The sequence below is a fragment of the Drosophila yakuba genome, chromosome 3L (assembly GCF_016746365.2).
Source record: "Drosophila yakuba strain Tai18E2 chromosome 3L, Prin_Dyak_Tai18E2_2.1, whole genome shotgun sequence".
NCBI lineage: Eukaryota > Metazoa > Arthropoda > Insecta > Diptera > Drosophilidae > Drosophila > Drosophila yakuba.
This window is the reverse complement of record NC_052529.2, coordinates 3,736,069-3,758,477: the sequence shown is the minus strand read 5'-3', so window position 1 is coordinate 3,758,477 and position 22,409 is coordinate 3,736,069. Positions and strand designations below refer to the sequence as shown.

Here is a 22,409-nt window from a genome sequence, read left to right as displayed (position 1 = left end):
GTAGCCAATGCCAAAGCATAGCCAACCATGGGTATATGGTATATATATATTCTATATATTTTTTTGTGCATTTCCGACCGTCCTGTTTTATTTCATTTGACGTTTTATTTCGCACTCTGCAAATAATCGATTGTCCGTCCGTCCGTTCAACTCGTCAGTTGGACCGTTTGACTCTCCATCGGAATGGAATGTTAGCTAAAGTATGAGCAGCTGCTTCAATATTGCGCATAGAATTTCACAATTTCGCACACTGCAGGAAAATCGAGGAAAAACCATTTTAAATAGGGTCTATTAGCAAATTTAAATGGCACACACGTGCCACTTATTTAATTAGAACACATTAAATGCCCAAGGAATTCAATTATAACTATAACTCAAATAATTCATATGATGCACAGTCACTTACTATGATAACAAAATTATAAAAAATATTAAAAGATAACTTATTATATCAATAAAACCATTTTTTTTTAATAACTCAAAACTTATCGGGAAATATAGATGTTTCGAGTCACAAAACTATAAATGTATAAATTATAAAGTAAATCCCTAGACAATGAACTAATAGCTTGACTTTTAAGTTAATTTATAATTTTGTAACTAACTTTATAAATCGCATATAAACAAGCGTTAATCGCTTTGCACAGTGTGCTTTCCTGAAAGCAATATGCGTTTGATTGTGTGTTGCGTAAAATTCCTTACGATTGACTTGCCCTGGCGTTTTATTGATTGATTTGCAATGCCACGAGCGGCTGACAATAAGCTACCAGCATCGGGCTTCCGATGGAGCAACAGCCTTAGCTCAGCTCGGCTCAGCTCACGTTGCGTATGCGTAATATTGTTATGCCACATCCTTGCACGCTCCTCCATGGAAAGTTTGCACAAGAAATTCAAGCAATGATCAAGTGTACATTTTAATGAAGCCGCCTCCATACAAAAGCAGACAGACTCGTACTCTTATATATATGTATATGTATATGTATGTAAATACAATAAATTGCGCACCGAAATCAACTCTATTGCATGCCAATTTCCGGACCAAAAATATGAGCGATTTTCATATGCTTCGCAGTTGAAAAAGTTTTTTCATTAAAACTCTCGAATGATGGCAAGTAGGGCCAGCAAAAGTGGGTTAAAGCCCAGCTGGGCTAAGTGAGTGCAAAATGTTATTTTATTGTCAACAAGCAAAATGGCAAAGTTGCCACAAGCACTCCGAAGACGAAAACCAGAGCCGCAGGACTTCCATCCATGGCGGATGTCAAATTTATTTAATATGCAGCATAAACAAAGCAGCCAGGACACGACGACACGCTCGTAAACTCATTTGCCAGCGGAAACAACTGTTCCCACCGGCTGCTGTTGGCAATTTTTTAATACGACCTCCAGGACCTCCTACTTCTAGTCCTGCCTCCGTTCGACTTATGAAAAGTAAATATTGTTGTGTTTTATATACATCCTATTCGGACAGGGTAACGCCCACAAGTTTTTTCATTAATTTGTGTAATCCAAAGTGCTAGTCCCAAGCCACAAAAAAAAAGTAAAGAAAAAACCCTGAGGAAGGCATTACGTAAAAGTCAATAAAAGTGTTGTTTTAACTTCTGACACTTTTGGCCTTCCTCAGCACTCATTGTCAACTTCGGCTTTCAACGCAGTCGTGCAGCATCTGGGGGGAATTTTCATAATTTTTGGCGACTATGTTGAATTGATTAATAAAATATGAGCTGAGGGTAGGGAAAGTTTGTCAAAGAAAATTACAACAAATTTAATTCTTTGTTGCTTGCACTGAGTTGATGATGAGTGCTCTTAAAATCAAGTCTTTATAACATTTAAATATATTCATTTTGAGTTTCCCCAAAGAAAATGAAAATATAATTTTGTAATCTTTAATTTTATTGAAGAGCATTGATTAATGGAACTTAAAAAAACTTGTTTGCTTGTTTTAAATGATTTTTACCTTGTGATTGTAAGTTAATGGACTTGCGTTTACTTTTCATTCAACACAAAAACACTTGGTATGATAAAATATTTTTTAATTTGCTGCCAACAAAAGTTAATCTGGCTTTTTATACTCACAGCTGCCGCGCTTCCAGCATTTATGAAAACATTTCAGTCTTTCAGGTCTGCTTAATATGCAAATTGCAGCGGCAAACTAGTTGCTAACTTTTTAAAGACGCTCCCCCTAAAAGCTCATATTAAATTCTTGCCATCCGACAATCATGCTTCGCACTCCATCTGGCTAAACCAGAGCCAGCGGAGGATGGAAATGGTGAATGGGGGGCCCAGAAAAAACAAGCAGAATCATCCATATGCATCATGCATGTCGGTAATGGCATTTCCAAGCCAACGACAAGTTGCTTAAAAAATCATCCAAAAATTCGCGTTAAGTGCTGGAGGTTTACAGCTCCTCCCTCATCCTCATGCTCATCCCCGTTCTCGTTCTCAACCTTACCACATCCGCGTCCGTAACCAGTGCCACATCCTCATTCTCCTCCACCGCGCTATATCATGCACATCTGTCATGCTCTTTGCTGCAGATGCGGTTAGAGAAATGCACGAAAATGGAAAAGGGCCAGGAACGGAACTAAAACCGCACTCAAAAAGCTGAAAGCGGCTAGAAATTGGACTGGCACACTCCCCTTAAAGCTTGAACTCAATATGTGCATAACTTTCGCTTTCCGGCGACAGGACCTCCGGAGCCCATTCCTTTGGCTCCTTTGTCCCAGGCAATCTGTGACCCAAATCCAAGGACCGACCGCCTTAAAGCCTAAACAAACTGTGTCAGTTGGCAGGCGCTTCTCGCTTCTCCCACTCCCCCACTTGACTTTTGGCCCCCAATCCCGCTCCTTCGGCCACACTACATCACTACATCCCCCCTTATATTCTTTGCCGCTCGCATCAAAAGGCAAATATTGGCACTTGCCGCAATAACCAGGTAAGCTCTGGCTGAGTTGCCCTCCATCGCAGACTCGAAAATGGGTCGCACTACAGTGGTGACCAGGAAAACAGAGACACCACCATAAGATTACTATATTATATACAATTCCTATATATTCCATGTAAAGTACAATTCTTACGGCTACTGATCTCTTAACTCTTAAATTAACTTCAATTTTGCATATTCGACATATTCTGTGGAAACTATTATTTTGTTTCCACCTGTGAGTTGAAAAACGGTTGACTGCATGATGGCAAGTAGAGCAAAATTAGAAGCAAACTTCGAGCCTTTGTAATTGCGTCACAGATGCGGCTTCATGACTTTAACCCTTCGACGGCGAGCGGAGGAGTGCTTTGCGCTGGGTATTGCCAGCCAATGGGTTAAGTTTCGCACAATCCCTCGCATGGCTTTGAAATTTTAATGGGCTTTAAGTGAGTGAACAGGGGCGTGGCTGTCGCGCTTGAATTAACAAATTAATGCAAATGATTTTGGAAAACATTCAGCTCGGCTTGTTTTTCCCTGAATACGCCGAGAGGATGTCTCGACTTAAGCTTAATTTAATGAATATTTATGAGGCTGCCGCCAGTCGCTTCTTATTTTTACATCATCGTGTTACGACTGCATTTCGATTTGAGGCTCTAATTTAATTGCAACCGTGCGGCACTGAGCAGGACAACAACATCCGTTTCCGCCTGCCACGACATCCCGTCAAGTGCGGCAATCGCATTAGAATGCGCAGCGGACCTGTCCCTCATCCTGTGCATCCTTCGCCTGACGGATGACTTGCGCTCCCTCTTCTCCTGTCCGTCGATCAGTGGCAGTACCCAGACTCCGACTCCGTGTCCAACACAATGCCAGCCGGAGGCTACCGTCGACTCCTGCTCGCTGCTGCACTCATTTAATTGCATTATGCCGCAGGTTGTCGCATCGCCCTGAAAGTCCTGACTGCCACTCCGCCACTCCGAAGACACTGCATTAATTTGCATGTGAAAAACTGCAGCTCCGCTGTCGCTGTTGTTTTTCATACTTTTATGGCTGCTCGCTGTTTTTGCCCAGAGTTAATGAAGTCAACAAGCTGCGGCTGCATTTCGTCAGACTGAGGAGCTGCGGGCCAAAAGGATTTGCCAGGACAATGCTGTGTGTATAAATTCACTCTGTCCTTACAACTGGTGAAAGTTCATGTTTTACTTGCATAGGCAGCCACATAACTTACTTCTCAGAGAACAACAGAAATTACAAAATGTGCTTTGATAGTTTTTCGAAGCTATAGAATTCAGGTATACAAGTACTATGCTTTTTGCCTTTAAATTTCCAAGAGAGATTACAAGAGGTTAGCTTTGAAAAACGCTTATATTATTGGTTTCAAATTCCACATATTACAAAAACGTACACATATGAACCTAAAATCATCTTCTTTCCCAAAAAAATGGTTTACTTATTGTACTATTTTACTTTTAAACGTGTTTAAAGAATAGAGAAAATATTAATACAACATTTAAGAATTCTATTATCTTACTTTGAGCTTAATATATTCGTTTGTAGCAAACCGGTAAATAACTAAATCAATAAGAAAATCGACCACTTGCCTTTAAAACTTGAAACAGCCCCTTTGGGTTAGATTTTGGCTTAGTTCCTGGTGGAAACAGGAGCTACCCTGGACTCGGCTCAAGATGTGCTCCTGACTCAACCAGGCGATGCTCGCATGCGTGCCAAACTTCCGGATCGCATTCCTCACTCTCTTATGGGCACTTGCAGCCGTGTCACTGTTGCGGTACCCAAATATATAAAGGAACGTGTCGAGTTGGTACTCGTACACTCGAAGGTTACTGAAGGGATGTATCTCAAGCATCTCCTGGTACACTTGCCATGGTCTAAGCGACGATTCCACCCCACTGAGCACCAGCTCGCGGTTGTTCATCGATGCGTGCACCTTTATGGGCAGGTGGAGCTTGCGGAATCGCATTGGCAGACTGAGATTATTAAGATTAGTATGATTTCATGTTTGAATCATAAACGAAAACCTACTATTCCAGAGCTGCTTCCTTGAGAGGAGCATTGATATATTGCAAGTAGGCGTAGCCGCGCGACTTGCCCGAAAAATCTATCTTATAGCGCAGCAGGTAAACATCACCCAGTTCGCTGGCCAGTTCCAAAAGTCTCTCCGGAGAACATCTCTGATCTTTGGTTAGGCACGTGAGAAACAGCTGAAAGCGTACACAAGTGATTCTCGAAAATTTGATGACTTGATGCTTCACTAGGAGCTCACCTCGCCCTCTCCATCCTCCAACAAGGATTTCTGATTTTCGTCAAGGACCTTGCGCGTAGTTATGGAAATAGTTCCGTTTAGATGACTGATGCAGTACTTGCTCTCAAAATCCATTTTTTACTTAAACTACAAAAAAAAAACAAAGCAAAACACGCGTGCTTAAAATAAAGGAAGCTGTAGTGTGACCAATACACTTTAAAATCCAATAACAGTCGCGGTGTTGCCAGATAGTCAATGGAGTTAATGCAAATTTTGAACTTAACATTAACAGTCTTTGTTAAAATAACGGAAAAAACGTGAACTTTTTATTGTTTAACTTCACATATGATCTTCTTGTCAAACGCTGAGTTTTCACATTACTTTGTAGCATTACAAGTCGAAATTAGTGTAAAATAAAGAGCAGTTTCATAGTATCTTTTTGCAGCTGAAAGGTCTTTTGTTAGCCTTGCTCAGCACTTGGAACTCAGCACTATAACTAAGGTATTCTATTTATACGAGGTACGTTATGCATTTACTTAACTTCTTTCCAACCGCTTTTTGCATGTCAGGCCATTTCTTTGCTCTTGTTTTTTGCTTTCTTCTGACAGGCTGCGCGTGCTTTTTTCTAGCTCATGTTTAACAATATAAATTTATGCAGGCAGTCGGTCGTTTGCAACTTTTGCTCACAGTTCGCCACAAGCCGCAGCACCTACGTATGCCTGTATGTATGTGTGTGTGTGTACGTAGCGCATTCGCTGTTGTTGCTGCTGCGGTTAAGCCGCCCATTCGCCACCCACCGACTCCACCACCCACTCACCCCACTGGGGGGCATCTTGATGGAGGTTGCGGTGCACTCAAGTGCTGCTGCTGTTGCTGCCGCTGCTGCTGCTTCATTTTCCTAATTTATACGCGCGCTGCGCTAATGAAAATTTACGTGGCAACCGCATACTGTTTTGTTGCCGCTGCTGTTACACTCATAATTCATTGTTTCGAAATGACCATAGGCAAATTACCAACAATCAGCTATTTGTGAGGTAACACGTTGTTAGATTTATAAAATATAGTTTATTTTAAAATGAAGCGTTAAATGTAATACCGCCTAGTGACGAAACGCAGTGCTTTGACAAAAAAAAACATGAAACTGTTTTCAAATTATTATACAATAATTTTCTAATCTTCTTTACAAAACTATGGACTTTTGTTCAAGTTCTTGTCTCGATTTTTTTTCAGTGTAGTGTCGCCGCTCCTTGTGCTTGTTACCAGACTTGGGCCCACCACTTGACGCATCCCTGAGAAACCCCGAGCTCCACTTTCTGCGGTTGAGAAGCGCTTGCTGACAGTCGCCGAGTAAAGCCACTAATCCCACTTATATTTACCCATTTCCTTTCCCGACATCAGTCAGCGCGTTCATTTTACTCAAAACATTCAAATTTTACAGAGAAATAAGTATTGTTTTGTTAAATAAAACAGTAAATTCCGTTGGCCATGAAGGAACCAAGCGAGGAGTTACTGGATCGCCACTTCCGGCAGCAGGTGGCCAGTTACAAGGATGTGGATCAGGCACGGGCTAAGCAGTCGGATCGCGTCATCATGGCCAGGTGGATAAAGGTGTTTGAGAGGACACCGGTCAGCCAGAAGTTGGCCCGGAACAGCCTGATGCTGCTCATGCATGGCCACATCAAGGAATTTGGAGTGCTCAAGGAGCCGTTTACGGATATGCGCAACTGCAGCAGGAATCTGAATGCCATTTTGGATGAGTACAAGGGTCAATCATGCAAGGAGAAAGTTATTGGTTCAAACATAACTGTTTCGAAAGAACAGCCATGGCCTGCTGGTAGAACATCTTCACGTACATGGAATGCACTGCTCAAAAAGTGCTCCACTCAAATATTACGACCTAGGCAACTGACACCCATCAAGGAGGTGGCCGAGCCCTCGGAAAAGGAACCCACGACCAGCAGTTTTGCCAGCATTGTAACGATGATTCGACAAACGAGAACGCGATCCTCTGGCTCGATTGAAAGCTTAGATGCTCCAAGAAGTGGCTCCGAGTGCGACCATGTACCTGATAGACAAAGTGTGAGGGAGAAGGTCCAATCATTGGAGGATGAGTTCTCGTGGAAGACGCCCCATCCATTGAGCACAAGTGCAATGGAAAATATAAGAAATAACTGCCAGAAAAACTCAAGCAGTAGTGCGTCCAAGAGTGATCAACCAGCAAGTGCGTCCAAGAGTGATCAACCAGCAAGCGGAAGAACCCGTTCCTCCAGTCCCTTATCCCAAGAGAAACTCAATCAGATCACCAATGTCATAGATCAGGTCAATCGCAGATCAAGTGCTGTACAAAGTTTAAAGGATTGCTTTGAGGAAATGGCCGAGCGTCTGAAAAAGACCATCGAACCGAAATGTGTCGCACCAGCAGTACACAAGCCGAAGGTTTCGCCTCCTCCGCCACCAAAGAAGTTTAGTAGGATTCGCCGGGATGTTTCTCCCCAGCGAGCCCGGCAACCAGGAGGCAAATGTCATCCTTTCGTAAGTTTTAAGGACATAACTGTGCAGCAATTGCTGATTCGTAGGGAAAAGCTGCGTGTCGAGTGCTTGGCGTACTACAACTTGGATGGCACAATGAAGGATGTGAAGGACATGCCTGATCCTCCAATGGATACTAGGAAAACTGAAAAGAGAGTCAGTGGCTTCATTATTGGTGCCTATCGAGCCTTGGCACGGCTGAAACGCTGGCGCGGAAAATCCAAAAAGTTGAGATTTTTCCAAACCTGTTTCCAGAAATGTGGACTGCGTGATTTCGTGGAACTGCAGGCTCTGGATCGAAGATTTGAGATGGTGGCACTCAAGTGGTATCGCCGCAAGGTGATTGCTTGTCAAAGCCGCACCTGGCGTAGCTATCGCAGGATCATCTTGGCGCAGAAACCATCATACGACGAGGACGATATACAGCTGATGCGCCACCAGTTGGAGCTGCAAGAGGAACTGCAGCGGGAGCGAATGGTGCACCTGGCCAAAATCAAGGAAATATGCAAGACCAGCTGTTGCGGAATCATCAGCGCGGAAGTCGTATGCAAGATGCTCAAACGCCTGGACGATGAACACGACCAGCTAGCCGAAGATCTGGAGTCACTGCTCCGCCAGAAGGAGCAACTGTTCCAGTGAAGCATTCTGCGAATCCATAACTTTTCTCGCACCTGTATTTGCAAACATTTTGCACCTGCGTAAGCCCGTTTCCATCGCGAGCTACGCTGCTCATTAATTAATTCAAATAGTACGCTTTATTAAATTAAGAACTGCTGAAAGGGATACAAACCAAAGGGGGGGAGTTGGTCCCAAAGGGGAAGGGACCAAAGCTGGCGATGACTACACAATAAACAAACAATCTACTCGTAAACAGCAGCTATTTTTTAATTATGCAATGTTTCCGTTGCAGCTTTGCGAAAACCAGAAACTGTAGCTATGTTACCGGGCTATAATGGACCATTTGCATACCCATTAGTTTTTAAAGAGTGATGGAATGAAGAATAAATTGCATAGATTTCGAATTATAATATTGTATATGGTATAAGATGATATAATCTATTTAAAAGTTTACTATAAAACTTGTATACTAACATATATCATAAACTCCAATTGTCCAGGGTATGAGAAAAATGGCTGCCAGCTGCGACTATTTGCCATTTTGTAAGCAAGCAGGGAATTAGCAGCAAAGCCAGCCAGTAAAGAATACAAAAAGCAGCAAAAAAAAAAAAAGAAATTGTGGAAAATGCCGGGAAAAAGGCAAACGAAAACTGTCGCTAAAAGCAGTTTTCCAAAGTACTGTACTTTCCATCGAGTTGGCTGGGCGTGGCCGCCACTGAAGTCCATCGGTGGTCAGGAAACTTGCCGCAACTTAATATCCGCAAAGTATCGAATATATATGTATATATGCACATATATAATTATGACAGCATAAGCGTCTAGTATATAGGGTACAATGTACACTGAGCGCAGTTATAGGTAGGGCATAAATGATGGCTTCATCGGGCTTCGTTTGGCTTCTGAATTTACGGTCTATATTCGGAAATTTGCATAGGACGCTCTGTCGTCTCACAAGCCCTTCCCCTTCCCCTTCCCCTTCCCCTATCCTCCCTTTCCCTTTGCATTAAACTCGTCTACGTCGGATTTAATTAATTATTTATAGCTTGCGAAACACGATGCTACCCTTCGCTACCCTGCCCATCGCTGGCCATGTGTTTGCTCGGTTGCAAATTCAGCTGGCAGTTATGGCTTAAAGCGCCACTGGTGTCCTAGACCGAAGGCTTTAAGCAAGACGTCACCCTTGGGTATTCGAAATTGGGAATTGGGAATGGGCAATGGGCAATGGGGTCTTATCTAAGCGTAGTGATCGCAAAATATGGTTTCGTTTCAATCCCCGATTTCATGGGCTCATGTGCATGGCAGGCACGCACACGTAATTATAATTTTTACAACGTCTAAGTAAACGCAAATATTTTATGCAAAGTGCCAGCTTCTGAGGGGAGGGGGGCATATGGTGAGCTACGGTGAGTCAGGTAGGGCGGTTCTACCTGTAGTAATGAATGACAGTCAACAGTCCAAAGAAGGCGGCGCGACATTCGCTGCTAGCCATCAATTGTGGAACAAATACCCTTTGTTTCAAATGCGGCTGTGGAATTGTTTGGTGTTTGCCAAACTTTGTGACGCAGCCGGAAGTAGAGCCAATTATGGTTGAAATCGAGAGAGTAGATATGGGATTTGCATTTCTATAATTATTATTTGATGTATGCTTAAATATATTCTTATTTTTCCCCTTCCAAATAAAAAGCAAAGGTGGTTAGGATGATAGCTTGTTTATCCTTATTTATAATGCTTAAATCCTTAATTCGTTTTCATCTAAGTAATAATATTTTTGTAAAGGGTTTTTGTTTTGCAAATAAAGACTCACTGATTACTTTCCAAATTAAATAAAATTTGTGAATATTTTTGCTTTTTTATTGACACATTTGTATTTTCTTTTTGGTCATCAATTTTTTACAATAACTTTTTTTCAATCACATTTTAACGACAATTTGATGACCCACAGAGTACACGAAATTTCATCAATTGAACATGCTTATTGGTCGTTGTCTTATATTTATTCTTTTTCAGCAATTTCAAATAGCATTAAGAATATAATTTATGCCACTCAGCGTGCTCAGGTCTAGCAATATTAATGATGTCCCAACTTCTCCGGCTCTCTCCCCGATTCTCAACGATTCTCTGGCTCCGATCCGATGTGATCCGATGCCCATGCCATCCAGCCAAAGGCTATAAATATGATTGACTAGCTCGTCCAATCGGGCAGTAAAATTTTGAATTTCGTTCGCCAAGCCAGTCAGTCCAGTCCAGTTCAGCCAGTCCAATCCGCAGGAGCAGTCATCGCAAGGGAGCCATGTTGGTCAAGGTCTTAATGGTGAGTGCGCTGAACTATGTGGATATGTGGATTTGTAGATTTGTGGATATTTCAAACCCATCAATAATCCTGCCAGTTCGCATTGCTCGTGGCCCTGAGCCAGGCGAAGCCCCAGCTGTTGGTCACGACGCCAGTGAGTTATGCCACCGGAGCGGGTGCCTCTTGGCTAACTCCCTCCTCCGCCGCCTACTATCCGGCGTATGCCAGCTATCCGGCCTACGCGGCGTATGCGTATGCACCGGTTTATGGCGCATACGCCACGTATCCCTACTTCTCCTATCTAGGACGATAAATCCTGCCGCTGTGGGCTAACTGGCATACTCAGTAAATTCGTAGGTATTCCGAGTTTGTGTACAGTGTTTTCTGCTGGAAAAGCAGCTAAAACCATTGCGATTGGATACATACACCTAACCTTATTGTAAGAAATTAATAACTTTTTGTTTGGTATATATAAATTATTACTTCAACTAAATGCAATTGCTTTGAAGCTATTAATAATATAAAATTTAAAGTGTGCTTTGTAAAAAGGCTGTTCTTAAGTTTTATTACGCAAATCCATAGCTTTCTTTAAAAACTTAAAATTGGCCCACCTTTATATATCCTTTTAAGATTATTATTAAACAAGCCTTGTAAAAAGTAAAAAAAAAACTAAAACAAATAACTGTCAACTCGAAAAGTGCTAAAATAAACTGAAATTAAATCTAAAAGTAATAAGAAACTCAAAGCGAACATTTCCATGCCCTGTTTGTGTGTGCTCGGAATAATCATGTTGGTAATGCTTTATTTTCCCTTTTCGCTTGATTCGATTTGGCGCCTGAAATCAAAGCGGCATAAATACATAAAATGATAAACAAATCAATAAATGGCAAGAGGCATCATCTACCTTCAGCCAGGTTCTGTGGGATTTTCCCTTTGCGCTTTTCCTCTTTTCCAACACATTTTGCCCTCCGTCGTTCCTCAAATTTGCTTACATCTGCGCATATTTTCACTTGCACGTCTTCAGTTGGGAATAGGGACTTGGAAAAAGTTGGGGAGGAGTACGGAGGAGTAGGGAGGAGTACGGAGGAGTAGGGAGGAGTATGGTGGAGTACGGAGGAGTAGGGCAGACTACGGTGGAGCATGGAAAATCCGGGCAGGGCAGGATGTCGGTTAGTATCTTGGTAACCCGCTACTGATTTACCTTACGTGTATAAATCTTTTATTCATGTAATCCATTTGAAAAACACGTTTGCACATGATTGTGTTCGTTTCGAAAAAAGGGAATCTTTCTAACATATGTATGTATATGTATGTATGTATATGTCTGGCACATCCGACCTTTATATGTGCGGTTTGTATTCGTGTGTGTGTGTGTGTGTGTTTGTGTGCGTCTGTATTTGATTTGAAAAATCGTCAAAATTATATAAAGTGAATACAAATTTCATTTGCTCGGTTTTATTGCTTCGCCAGTTGCCATACAAACATCGGTTGCCAATTGCCACAGTGCTGGCAATCAAAATAGTTACATTTTTATTTGGACAGCCAATTAACGAGGTGTAAAACTCTTTCAGTTTGCCATTTATTTAGTTTGGGATAAGATAGCAGTATGGGTAAATTGTGCAATTTGAGTTAAAAGTCAAAAGGTTAGATTCATGAGTTGAATGGCACATATATTTTAAATAATTAAACAATAAATGGCTATAATAAATATAAGTAAAGCTGTATATTTTGTGACCTGTTTTTTTTTATTAAAAACACAGAAAGTTAAGCTCATTAAGCGGGGAAAATCCTTTTCCAAAAACTTGTGCCTCACTGCTTATCATATTTTCGCCAACCTTTGACAACTTTTGGGCAACAAAAAAGTGGGCGAAAAATAAAAAGTGGATGACAAACACGATAGGGCGACAACAAGTAGTGAGTATTCAACGTGGCAAAGGCAAAAAGTTGACGGCGCTCAACGCAGTTTTATTGAATAAAAGGTCATTAAATTTGGACGCTATCTGTAGCGAGAACTTGCGAAAATGGAGCAGCCATTTTCCCCTGTGCGGATTTTACTAGCCTTTCCGTTTAGGTAGCAAACTTTACAACTACTTGGCATTTACCACCTGAGCAAGGTGGATTTGGCCGGACGAGGGGCGATGCCAAAGTTATGATAAGGAGCAGCAGGATACCGCCGAGGGGCAGAAGGCTCCACTCGGCCCTTTCAACGCGCAGGACAAAGTCAAGCAGAAAACTTAACTGGAGCCGCTGGCTGCGGGGAAAAAATAGAAAAAAAAAATATAAGGGAAAAGGAAAAGCAGGGAACGCGCAGGAAACGCTGAAAGGAAGCATATTTCATATAGAAAAGAAATCCTTTTAAATGGAAAGTTTAATCCTGGCCAAGGCAAAGCGCAGACTTGCCGCCTAGGTGCAGATGGAGGGGAAAATCGCGGAAATGCGGAAAAAGCGGGAAAAGCGGGACGCCAGATGCCTGGCTTTCGATAAGAACTTAGCTGAACCGAGCCGAGTGGAAAAAGCTGAGTACAAATTGCTCACCATCACTGCTCAAAGCCAAAGGAGTTCATTTTGCCTTGGGAAAATCGCACAACGGAAGGGGCAGGTACACTAAAAATAAGATTAACTATGCATATTGGCATATTTAGATTAAACAGCTGTACTGAAAGCATAACAAATAATGTTTTTATAGCTTGGATAATTTATTCAGGTAATTATTCAAAAAACTGTCTTATAGTGGAAGGGTTTGAATGAAGTGGTTGTAAAGTTTCTTCAAAACAAAGGCATATTTTTTGTGACAAAACTACATTATAAATTATAGTACATAACTTTTTTAATTAGTTTTCAAATAAGTTATAATTTACCCAATTTAACTTAGTATTGTCGACTATTTTTTGTAAGTTTTATTAACCCCTTCATTAAAATTTTCTAGTGTGTACGTTTTATAAAGAAAACACGCTTGACTTGTCGTGGGTATGTACAATTCTTTATTTACACAAATTGGTCAAGATGGGATTCACAATCACCCGTCTTACTTCTTCAGCAGAAGGGGAGCAGCGGCGGCGATGGGGGCGGTGTAGGCGGCAGCCACGGGGGCGGCGATGGGAGCTGCGAAGGGGGTGGCGGCATAACGGGCAATGGGTGCGGTGTAGGCAGCGGTATAGGCGGCAGGAGCGGCGTAGGCAGCGGCCACTGGAGCGGTATAAGCGGCAGCCACTGGAGCAGCGATGGGAGCGGTGTAGGCGGCGGCAATTGGAGCGGTGTAGGCAGCTGGGAAGGCGGCGCTGTGGGCCACCGAGTGGGCGGTGTAGCTGGAGGCGTAGGGAGCCACGTAGGCGGCACTGCCCACCACAGCCGGAGCGGTGTAAGCCAGAGGAGCGGCGGCCAGAGGAGCCACAATGCCGGGCTTGGCAGCAGCCACGGCCACAACAGCGAAGAAGCAGACGGCGAACTATAGAACAAAGTGCTCCTTAATAAGAAAGTCCCTTAAATCCTTAAGGTGATCAATGAACTTACGAATTTCATGTTGATTGTTGATGGGTTTTGTGTTTTTGGTTGTAGTGACTACAGAAAGCAGTGAGCTTGATTTGATGTTGAGTTCGCCCGGCTGACCAGCTTATATAGTGGCCAAAAGCCACTTGGACGCGAAGGCCGCGTTTTGCCATGCAACTGGCATCGCTGACATCGCAGCTCAAAGTCTTTGACTCCGTTCCAGTTTAGTGGGCCATGCCAATCCAAGCCAAGCCAATCCGATCCGATCCAAACCCATCCTATCCGTGGGTTGGTGCACACGCACACTTGGCACGTGCCGGGCCTAATTCGATTTGACTTTGTAACCGGTGGCTGAGTAATTGAAATGCGTCAGTTCACAGGGCGGAACAAAGGCCGTAAACCAATTATGATCGCAGAATCCCACTTTGGGGCGTGGCTATTCAAATGGCAAAGGATTTTGATGGATACTGCTATCATGCAGAAACTGCAGAATAAGGAAGACCAATTTTCTGTCACTTTGCTGAAAGGTAAACTATTTAATGAAGCTCATTAAGTTAATATATATGTATCAAAAAGTATCTGTATATTTTGGCTTTCGCATTAAATGGCTCTTTAAGAATTAATATATATTATGAACTAAAATATAGGTAAACTTATGAATTTGAAAATAAACTTCAACCCTTGCAATTTCCTTAATTCCCTCCAAAATTCCACTGAACTTACATGTTTTAATTTCAATCCAGAAAGCACTCAAGTGATTTTTCGGCTGAGTATTGAAAACTTAATGCCACCCCTGGCAACCTCTTTCGCATGATTCCCACATCATTTCCTCCTTCATCCTCCACCAAACAACTGCTTTGTTCTCATGAATAATTTGTGGAAACCACTTAAAGGCGGCTGCCCCTTGTCGTGCTGCCTTCAAATGTCGCTGGAATTTGCTCGACGAATTCAAACCAGAATTTTTTAATAGACTTCATCTTGATGAGGGCTCGTGGATACGGAGACGGATACGGCTTAGGACTGTTGTGATGAGGTGGTCGTTGGGTGGCGTGCCATGTGGGTGTCATGTGTGCCGTTCGCTTTTTACGGCACTTAAACGACGCATTAACGCGCACGCACAGCTGCTGCCACGCCCCCTGCCTTGTGGCACCACCAACGCCCCCCTGCCCGATCCCGATGCAGACATAACCCCGGCCAAGTCAGAGGCAGTTGCGCCTTTATTACGGCAATAAACTCAACTTGGGGCAGAAACTGGGCGAAAAAGGCAAAAGTGCCGCGAATATTTCACGCAACTTGTTCAAAGTCGCTTCGAGCTGCACCTCATAATGTGGGATTTCTGGGTAGCTAGGTCAGTACAATCTTCATAAGTATATGCATTTGCATATATTTAATTTTTAATATTTCTTATAATTATACAGGGTTTTTCGATAGTTCATAACTGCTGGTATAGTTGAATTATATTATATATATTGTTTAAATTAATTACATATGTATATTTGATCAATAATAAAGATCTTACAATACTACCTAACTTAAATAAAAAAAATATATATTTATATATATTTTGGATTTTTAATAAATTAGTTATGGATATCCTTGAAGTCGGGAATGACGCGTTGCTCACTTCTTTTGGCTCCGAAGTTCTCGACCCACGTTTTGTCCCTGTCAAACGGAGCGATTTTTTGTGCGCGACTTATTGTTGAAATTTCTTGCTTTTTAATTACTTGCCGGCACTCGTGGATACATATACATTATCCCCAGCTCCGACTCCGACTCCAGCACCAAAACCTTTGCCTCCTCCCGGGGGACTGCTCTTTGATATGCTCCCCGTTCGGGGCACTCGAAAGTTGCGGGCACTCGAAACGGCTGCCATGTGGAAGAGAAGGAGGAGGATGTGGAGGTGGCATCAAAGCTTTTAGGCGGATTAACCAATATAATAATTTCAGTAGCAAGTCCTCGCCACAAACTTGACAATGAAAGCAGCCTGGTGGCCAGAAGGGAAGTCAAGTGTCAAAACAAATATGTTTGCCGCCTGCGGTTGCCGTTTGCAGTTCCCAATACGTGCCCCCCCCGCCCTTCACCGCCTCCCAGCTGCATGATTGTGCATTTAGTAGACACCCTATACACAGACTCCACCACATCCACGGCCACGTTCACATCCATGAAGGAGCCCATCCAGGGATGGCAATAGGCTGGCTCGTATGCAGGCAAACACTTGAGCCGCACAAAAGGAGCGAAGGAAGCGGCAGGATGCGCGCCAAATCCTTCGCCTCCAACATCATCATCGACGGTGCCTGCAAAGCAAACCAGAAGGAGAACGGCAACAATTTGCTGTAGTCGCAAAAAAGACTAACCAACTTAAACAGCAAAAAAGTTTCAAAACAAATCGCAAGTGGGTAAATTAAAGAAAATGTCTAAGAAAGGTTAACTCAATGGTGTTTCTTTCAGAATAGCATTAGAATATTATGTATTTCAAAGTAAGTTGCATTTAAATCATTTTTTCTCCCTGTGTACTGCCACACCCCCTGCGATGCACCGTCGTGCTTCTACCAATCCCATCTCGTGCCATTTTATCGCCATCATCCACCAATCCATTGCGTTGCTGAAATCGCGTAATTGGCATTTTTAAGCAAAATTCACGCTTCAACACTTTTTCAAGTGTGAGCCTGGTGCAGCAGCAGGAGTACCAGGATATGTGTTCCTCAACAGCCAGCAAGGAGCAGGTGGAGTGGGTGGAGATGGGTGGAGATGGGTGGCTCTTGTGGTGGTGCATCCTTGTGACGTACGCTTAACCACACACGGCGGGCTGCACTCGATATCTCTAATTAGTGAGTTCTAAGCTCTTTTGCCCGCAATTTGCGACATTTATTAATTAATTTCTGGCAGCGGTGAGTGCGGATAATTGGACAGTGATTAGCCGGATTTATTGTGGTCTATTAAAATAGGCAAATATGCTAATGGAGCGGAATGACTTGATAATTTCCTGATATCGCGTCGGCATAACATTCATAAATCACGCGAACTTTAGCTGCCTGTTCGGTGGCGGTTAAACCCGCAAGACCCATTAAATTGTGAACCCAATGCAGTCGTCAAGGTCAGGGACAAATCGGCAGGCGATTCAAAGTAACGGACGCTCAGGCACGCACCAAAAAATAAGACATGGTCAGGTCTAGACCACGAAAACTACAAAAAATGTGGTGGAAAAAATACAAAATGAATACAGTAGCCAAGAATTGCGCATGCGCAACGTCAATCGAAAGTCGTTGACTTGGCAACCATCGATGGCTGATCTACAAGCGTGATCTGCATGGCTAAATAGCTCGAAAAGTGTAAGTGGCTATAAAAGAGGCGTGCAGCTCGAAGTTGGACATCACAAACCCATTGGCCATTCACCAAGTGACAATCCAAAAACAAAACCAATCCATCAAGATGTTCAAATTCGTAAGTACAAGGAAGCTACCTAGAACGCGGAATTAACTAACTAATACAAAGAGATTAACTGAAATCTAAACAAGATGTTGCAAAATATCAACTTTCTATTTTAAATAACTCAATAAATTTTGCAAAATATCAACTTTCAATTTGAAATAACTTAATTTAAAGTAAAAAACTTTCAAAGGAATGAAATATTCTTCTTATTAATTTTATATATTATTCTTTTACTAATCATTCACATTGAATCTCCCTCTTCTTAGGCTGCTATCTTCTTCGCTGTTGTGGCCGTGGCTGCTGCCAAGCCTGGAATTGTGGCTCCTCTGGCCGCCGCTCCTCTGGCTTATACCGCTCCGGCTGTGGTGGGCAGTGCCGCCTACGTGGCTCCCTACGCCTCCAGCTACACCGCCCACTCGGTGGCCCACAGCGCCGCCTTCCCAGCTGCCTACACCGCTCCAATTGCCGCTGCCTATACCGCTCCAGTTGCTGCCGCTTATACCGCTCCCATCGCTGCTCCTCTGGCCGCCGCTTACACCGCTCCCTACACCCGATTTGCCACGCCCTACGCCGCCGCCTACACCTCGCCCCTGGCCTACAGCTCGCCCTATGTGGCACGCCCATACGTCGCCGCTGCCGCCGCTCCTCTGCTGCTGAAGAAGTAAATCGACGGATCGTGAAACCTGCGGAAGATATTGCCCCGTGAGCTTGGCTCATGGCCTGGCATTTATTTTCCACGCAAACCCCCACTTGTGATGCATTAAACCTCTTAGAATCTACACATTCCAATTGATTTTTACTCATGGGCATATAGTTTTCCAAATTAATGAGCCATATTCACATGAAACAGCTTCAAAACTACTATGACTTAGTTACTCCAATATGGAACTATTTTGAAACTGCTTACCACTTGAAGAGATTTTCAAAGTGATAACCAACAGTCTCCAAAACGTCCATATAAAATGTGGAATTAGGATTTTTAGATTGGCATGCGAGGCACTGGCTTTCGCATATTTAAATGCTCCATTAGCGAGCGGTTTTTTGCGGCCATTAGAGCTAAGCGTTCAATTATTGCTATATGTCGAGGCTGCGGATTGGGTCTGCATATAAATGAGCATGAAAACCTCGTTCATCTGCCATGAAATTGTTGTGCTCCAGCCGCAGGCTTCAATGAGTTTTGAATGTGTATATGTATCCTGAAGCTGGCGAAAACCGAAATTGCCGCAGCAACCGCAAGCCACCAAAATATGGGTTAGCATCCTTCGTACCCAAATCCTCGGCCCTCCAACTCAAAAGCCAAAAGGCCCCACCTCAAGGCAAACAGACATCAGAGATGACAAGCCGGCTGGGAGCAGTAAATTAAAATTGACACCTGATGCTGGCACAATTTGAGAGGTCTTCGTATCGAAGGCCGTGCCTACTTGGGTTTACTTCACTCCCGGCGCTAATGAGGCCTAAAACCAAAATGCGTCAACAGCTCAGTTCAGTTCGGTTCGGTTCGTTCCTTATGACGGTGATGATTTTGATGACATTCGAAGAAGGAGCTTCATTTAACCGTACTCATTTGCCACCCCTCACCACTCGAATCCAAGTACTTAATCATTATTAAATGGCATATGAAGTGCTTGGCTGAACACTTTTGCGAGCATTTTTTTAATGAATTCGGGCTCAAATTTCTGGCCTTGATGTGAAAGCTGACTATAACATTTCGTTGCCTAGTACAAATAATTCTATAAGTAATTGTACTTGCAATAATTATAAGCTTTTTGGCAGCACAATTTTACAATTCAGTCTATTAGAAGGCTTTAATTATTTCCTAGCTGTTTGTTCATGTTACAAAGTTGGGGCTGCAACAAATTTGCCATCATATAGGCCGTGGCCAATGTTTGCATCAAAAAGTTGTTCAGTTATTGGTTTTCGGTTTGGTTCCCTCAGCCAAAAAAAAAAAAGCGTAAAAGGGCAGATGTTCGACTTCATTGTTGACTTGGTTAAATGGCCCTAAATGACCAGCCCCAAAAGTATTACTCTGCCACTTTGGGCAGCAACAGGCTGACCCCCAGCTCCTTTGCCAGGATGTAGGACGTGTTTGTTTTGGGGCAAACAAGAGCAAAACGTCGAAGGGTTAAAAGTTTAAGCAGTGCGTGATTCCTGGCTGCCAGGATTCCCTACCCAAGTTGCTCACAGGTTCACAGATTCCCCTGTGCCAAAAAGTTTCTGCATATGCTGCAAGCTGTCCGCCGGCAGATTACCGCAAATTTTGCGCTTGAATAATCGCTGGGAAAAGGGTTGCTCCTGGAGGAGCTGATGGGCTTGGAGTTGGGCTCCGGATGAGACGGGTGCAGCCAGCATCCACTTTCATTACAAAATCTGACAGCCCGTAAGAAACTTCTTGCGGTTGCTTTTGTACGGCGAGCGCAACGAAATGTAAGCAGGTGCACTGAAAAAAATGCAATGCTGCTTACTAGATTTAGCACAAAAATAAGCTCTATTAGAATGCTAGAAATTATATTTAAAGAAAATATTTTTTGTCGGAATATTGAGGTTTAGGTATAAATAGGGAATAAATATACTATTTATATATTTTATATTTATATTTAATTATAACCATTTATAAATGTAATAAAATAGTTAAATCCAAAAGTTGCTGTTTTAAGTGCTGATACCATAAACTAACTTTCCGCACACATGTACCACTTCAAGATTGAGCTTAAACCAGTCAAACTATGGTTTCCTAAGATTCGCAATTTGGTTACCTATAGCATTCCCTTAAAAATGACTATTAAACTTTAGGATAAGAATTAAATTGGTCCGTGAAGAACACGAAAAATCCATCAAATTGTATCGGAATTCTTTTCAGTTTAAGTGCAAAATGTAAGGGGCATAAAGCGAAGATGAGCAGTAACAACAAAGCGGAAATACCTCATTACAACAAAAAGTCGTTGGGATCTTATGCTGGTGCCTTTCCCTTCGTCCTTTTGCATCCTTTTACTACGTTTTGCCTCCATTGCGTTGGAATTATGCGGCGCATTGTCTAAAAATGAGTTTTCGTTGCTTGTTGCTATTTTTACGTTTCATCGAACAAAAGCAAAGTACCTTGCTGAATGCGGAGTAATAACAAAAACAGGACGACGAGCAGTAAGGACACGAAAAGAAGGCGAACAAAGAGCTGAAAGCTGGCAAACATAAAGCATTAACCAAGCTTCGGCGGCAAAGGATCTCGATGCGCAGCAGGAAAGACAAGCCACAAAACACTCAGCGAAGGTAGCAGCCCAACGAACCATCACTGCGTCACTGCGGCAACCTGGGACACTCCACTCTCCCCACCCCTCCACTCACTCCTCCCAGGACATCAGTGCATCCCCATGCCCATCCTGGCATCCCCTCCGCATAGCAGTAGGTAGTTGCAGGAGCACACAATACGCACGCATTCGTGACGTGTTGTGCACAGCAGCTGGCAGGCGACAAAAGTTGTGTAAGGCAAAGGATATCATCTAAAGGATACTTAGAAAGACGTCTTGAATTAACTTAGGGAAAATCCAAGATTTTGGCTTTTAATTAAGCTCTATATCTATACAATTTTTAAACATATATGTTCTTAAATTGATTGCATCTTGAAAGCTTATAGTTTTGCAAACTAACACGATACTTTTAAAAAATTCTTTTAAACTATTTTTCCTTGCAATTGAACTGCTGTCGCCTGTCAAAAGTTTTTGTGCCCGGCAAAGAAATGCAGCCGCCTTTGTAGTTATGTGCATGATGAAGAAGCAGCTTTTTGCACCCCAACCCCAAGGTCCTTCCCCCCATCCGAATGGCATTCCAGCCCACCCCCACCCCCTGAAATGCGGGCTTACTGGCAGTCGTCGCATTAAGTGAAGCACGCGGCATGTTGGATCAAAATGAAGTGCTGACAACGCAATGCCGGCAATGTCCTGGAGGGCAGGACGGGTTGGGGAGTTCTGGACAGGATAATAGGTGGAGGTGGAGGTGCGCCAGGTAAGCGTCTTAGCCCAGACCGCAGCCCTAAACCGAGTGATGTGATGGTGGGATGAGGTGGCCATGGCTGCCACTTCAATGGCTCCGCATCTCCACGTCTCCACGTCTCCATGTCCCTGCATCCTTTTTTTGCCATTGCCCTTTAAAATCCGCAGCTGGCACCTACTCTTCGGCTCCAACGGGCTGTTTAATTTACGCGCTGCTATTATTTTAATCTTTTGCGCTACACACAGCGTGAAATGACTTTCACCTGGCCCCGAGCACCGGCTTCAAAGATATAGAAGCTATAGCTTCGACTCCAAGTTGGGGTGGCCAGCGCCCAGAGGCGTCGTCTTGGTCCAAAGTATTTAGCACCGCAAACAAGCACATGCACAGACAGCCCTGGGCGAAAAAATAGAATTGAAAAAACAATTTTTTGTAAAAAATCGCATATTTTCAATCGGAGTTTTCGCCATAACTTGGCCAAAAATGGCCACACAGCTAAAATAGAGACTGTTTTGTGCTGCTAATAAACATAGCTAACTAAGTTTATACATACTTTTTAGATTTTCGAAAAAAAAAAATTTGTCAAATTTTTGAACTTTCGATAAGGGGTACCATCATCAAAATTTGCGAAAAATGGCAAAAACTTAGCATTTCAAAGTATGTACATGGATCGATAGGGAATTTTATTACGAATTCAACGAGGTATGGCATTCCACATTTGGACAACTATTTTTACTGCTATCTAAAAAAAACTGATTATTTTTTATCAATAAATGGAAAAAAAAATTTTTTTTTTTAATCGGATATTTTCAATTGGCTTTTTCGCCGTAACTTGGCCAATAACATAATAATAATATGGCGTAAAACAAACTCAAGAAACATTATTAGAACCACTAAAA

The 22,409-nt window shown here is 42.8% G+C and overlaps 5 protein-coding genes across 7 annotated transcripts; 3 read left to right on the top strand and 2 right to left on the bottom strand.

The window, feature by feature from the left end:
• Nucleotides 1-4,437: 4,437 nt before the first annotated feature.
• Nucleotides 4,438-5,458, bottom strand: LOC6532755 (APOBEC1 complementation factor). Its single transcript, XM_002093461.4, has 3 exons — nucleotides 5,202-5,458; nucleotides 4,961-5,139; nucleotides 4,438-4,905 (listed from the first exon to the last, which is right to left on the bottom strand). The coding sequence occupies exons 1-3, from the start codon at nucleotides 5,313-5,315 to the stop codon at nucleotides 4,524-4,526; spliced, it is 675 nt and encodes a 224-aa protein (XP_002093497.1). The 5' UTR covers nucleotides 5,316-5,458; the 3' UTR covers nucleotides 4,438-4,523.
• Nucleotides 5,459-5,555: 97 nt separating this feature from the next.
• Nucleotides 5,556-8,580, top strand: LOC6532754. Of its 3 annotated transcripts, none has more exons than XM_039374089.1 (2): nucleotides 5,556-5,699; nucleotides 6,416-8,580. In XM_039374089.1, exon 2 carries the CDS (start codon nucleotides 6,666-6,668, stop codon nucleotides 8,346-8,348), a length of 1,683 nt encoding a protein of 560 aa, XP_039230023.1. In that variant the 5' UTR covers nucleotides 5,556-5,699; nucleotides 6,416-6,665; the 3' UTR covers nucleotides 8,349-8,580. The 3 variants fall into 3 exon arrangements, with proteins under 3 accessions (XP_039230023.1, XP_002093496.1, XP_039230022.1); XM_002093460.3 differs by having other exon boundaries at nucleotides 6,411-8,580; XM_039374088.1 differs by having other exon boundaries at nucleotides 6,388-8,580.
• Nucleotides 8,581-10,495: 1,915 nt separating this feature from the next.
• LOC6532753 lies at nucleotides 10,496-11,345 on the top strand. Its single transcript, XM_002093459.4, has 2 exons — nucleotides 10,496-10,638; nucleotides 10,715-11,345. The coding sequence occupies exons 1-2, from the start codon at nucleotides 10,618-10,620 to the stop codon at nucleotides 10,928-10,930; spliced, it is 237 nt and encodes a 78-aa protein (XP_002093495.1). The 5' UTR covers nucleotides 10,496-10,617; the 3' UTR covers nucleotides 10,931-11,345.
• Nucleotides 11,346-13,575: 2,230 nt separating this feature from the next.
• LOC6532752 (cuticle protein 18.6) lies at nucleotides 13,576-14,215 on the bottom strand. The gene is made up of 2 exons (XM_002093458.4): nucleotides 14,128-14,215; nucleotides 13,576-14,062 (listed from the first exon to the last, which is right to left on the bottom strand). The coding sequence occupies exons 1-2, from the start codon at nucleotides 14,134-14,136 to the stop codon at nucleotides 13,643-13,645; spliced, it is 429 nt and encodes a 142-aa protein (XP_002093494.1). The 5' UTR covers nucleotides 14,137-14,215; the 3' UTR covers nucleotides 13,576-13,642.
• Nucleotides 14,216-17,478: 3,263 nt separating this feature from the next.
• Nucleotides 17,479-18,311, top strand: LOC6532751 (vitelline membrane protein Vm26Ab). The gene is made up of 2 exons (XM_002093457.4): nucleotides 17,479-17,544; nucleotides 17,799-18,311. Exons 1-2 carry the CDS (start codon nucleotides 17,533-17,535, stop codon nucleotides 18,195-18,197), a joined length of 411 nt encoding a protein of 136 aa, XP_002093493.1. The 5' UTR covers nucleotides 17,479-17,532; the 3' UTR covers nucleotides 18,198-18,311.
• The last annotated feature ends 4,098 nt before the right edge of the window (nucleotides 18,312-22,409 follow it).

What these genes read in the sequence shown, in the direction of transcription:
- LOC6532753 (XM_002093459.4), top strand. Translation starts at nt 10,618, where the DNA reads ATGTTGGTCAAGGTCTTAATG. An exon ending in TGTTGGTCAAGGTCTTAATG is followed by an intron (nt 10,639 to 10,714) that starts GTGAGTGCGCTG and finishes TAATCCTGCCAG; the next exon opens with TTCGCATTGCTCGTGGCCCT.
- LOC6532754 (XM_039374089.1), top strand. Translation starts at nt 6,666, where the DNA reads ATGAAGGAACCAAGCGAGGAGTTACTGGATCGCCACTTCCGGCAGCAG.
- LOC6532755 (XM_002093461.4), bottom strand. Translation starts at nt 5,315, where the DNA reads ATGGATTTTGAGAGCAAGTACTGCATCAGTCATCTAAACGGAACTATT. An exon ending in TGGAGGATGGAGAGGGCGAG is followed by an intron (nt 5,140 to 5,201) that starts GTGAGCTCCTAG and finishes GTACGCTTTCAG; the next exon opens with CTGTTTCTCACGTGCCTAAC. An exon ending in AAGGAAGCAGCTCTGGAATA is followed by an intron (nt 4,906 to 4,960) that starts GTAGGTTTTCGT and finishes TAATAATCTCAG; the next exon opens with TCTGCCAATGCGATTCCGCA.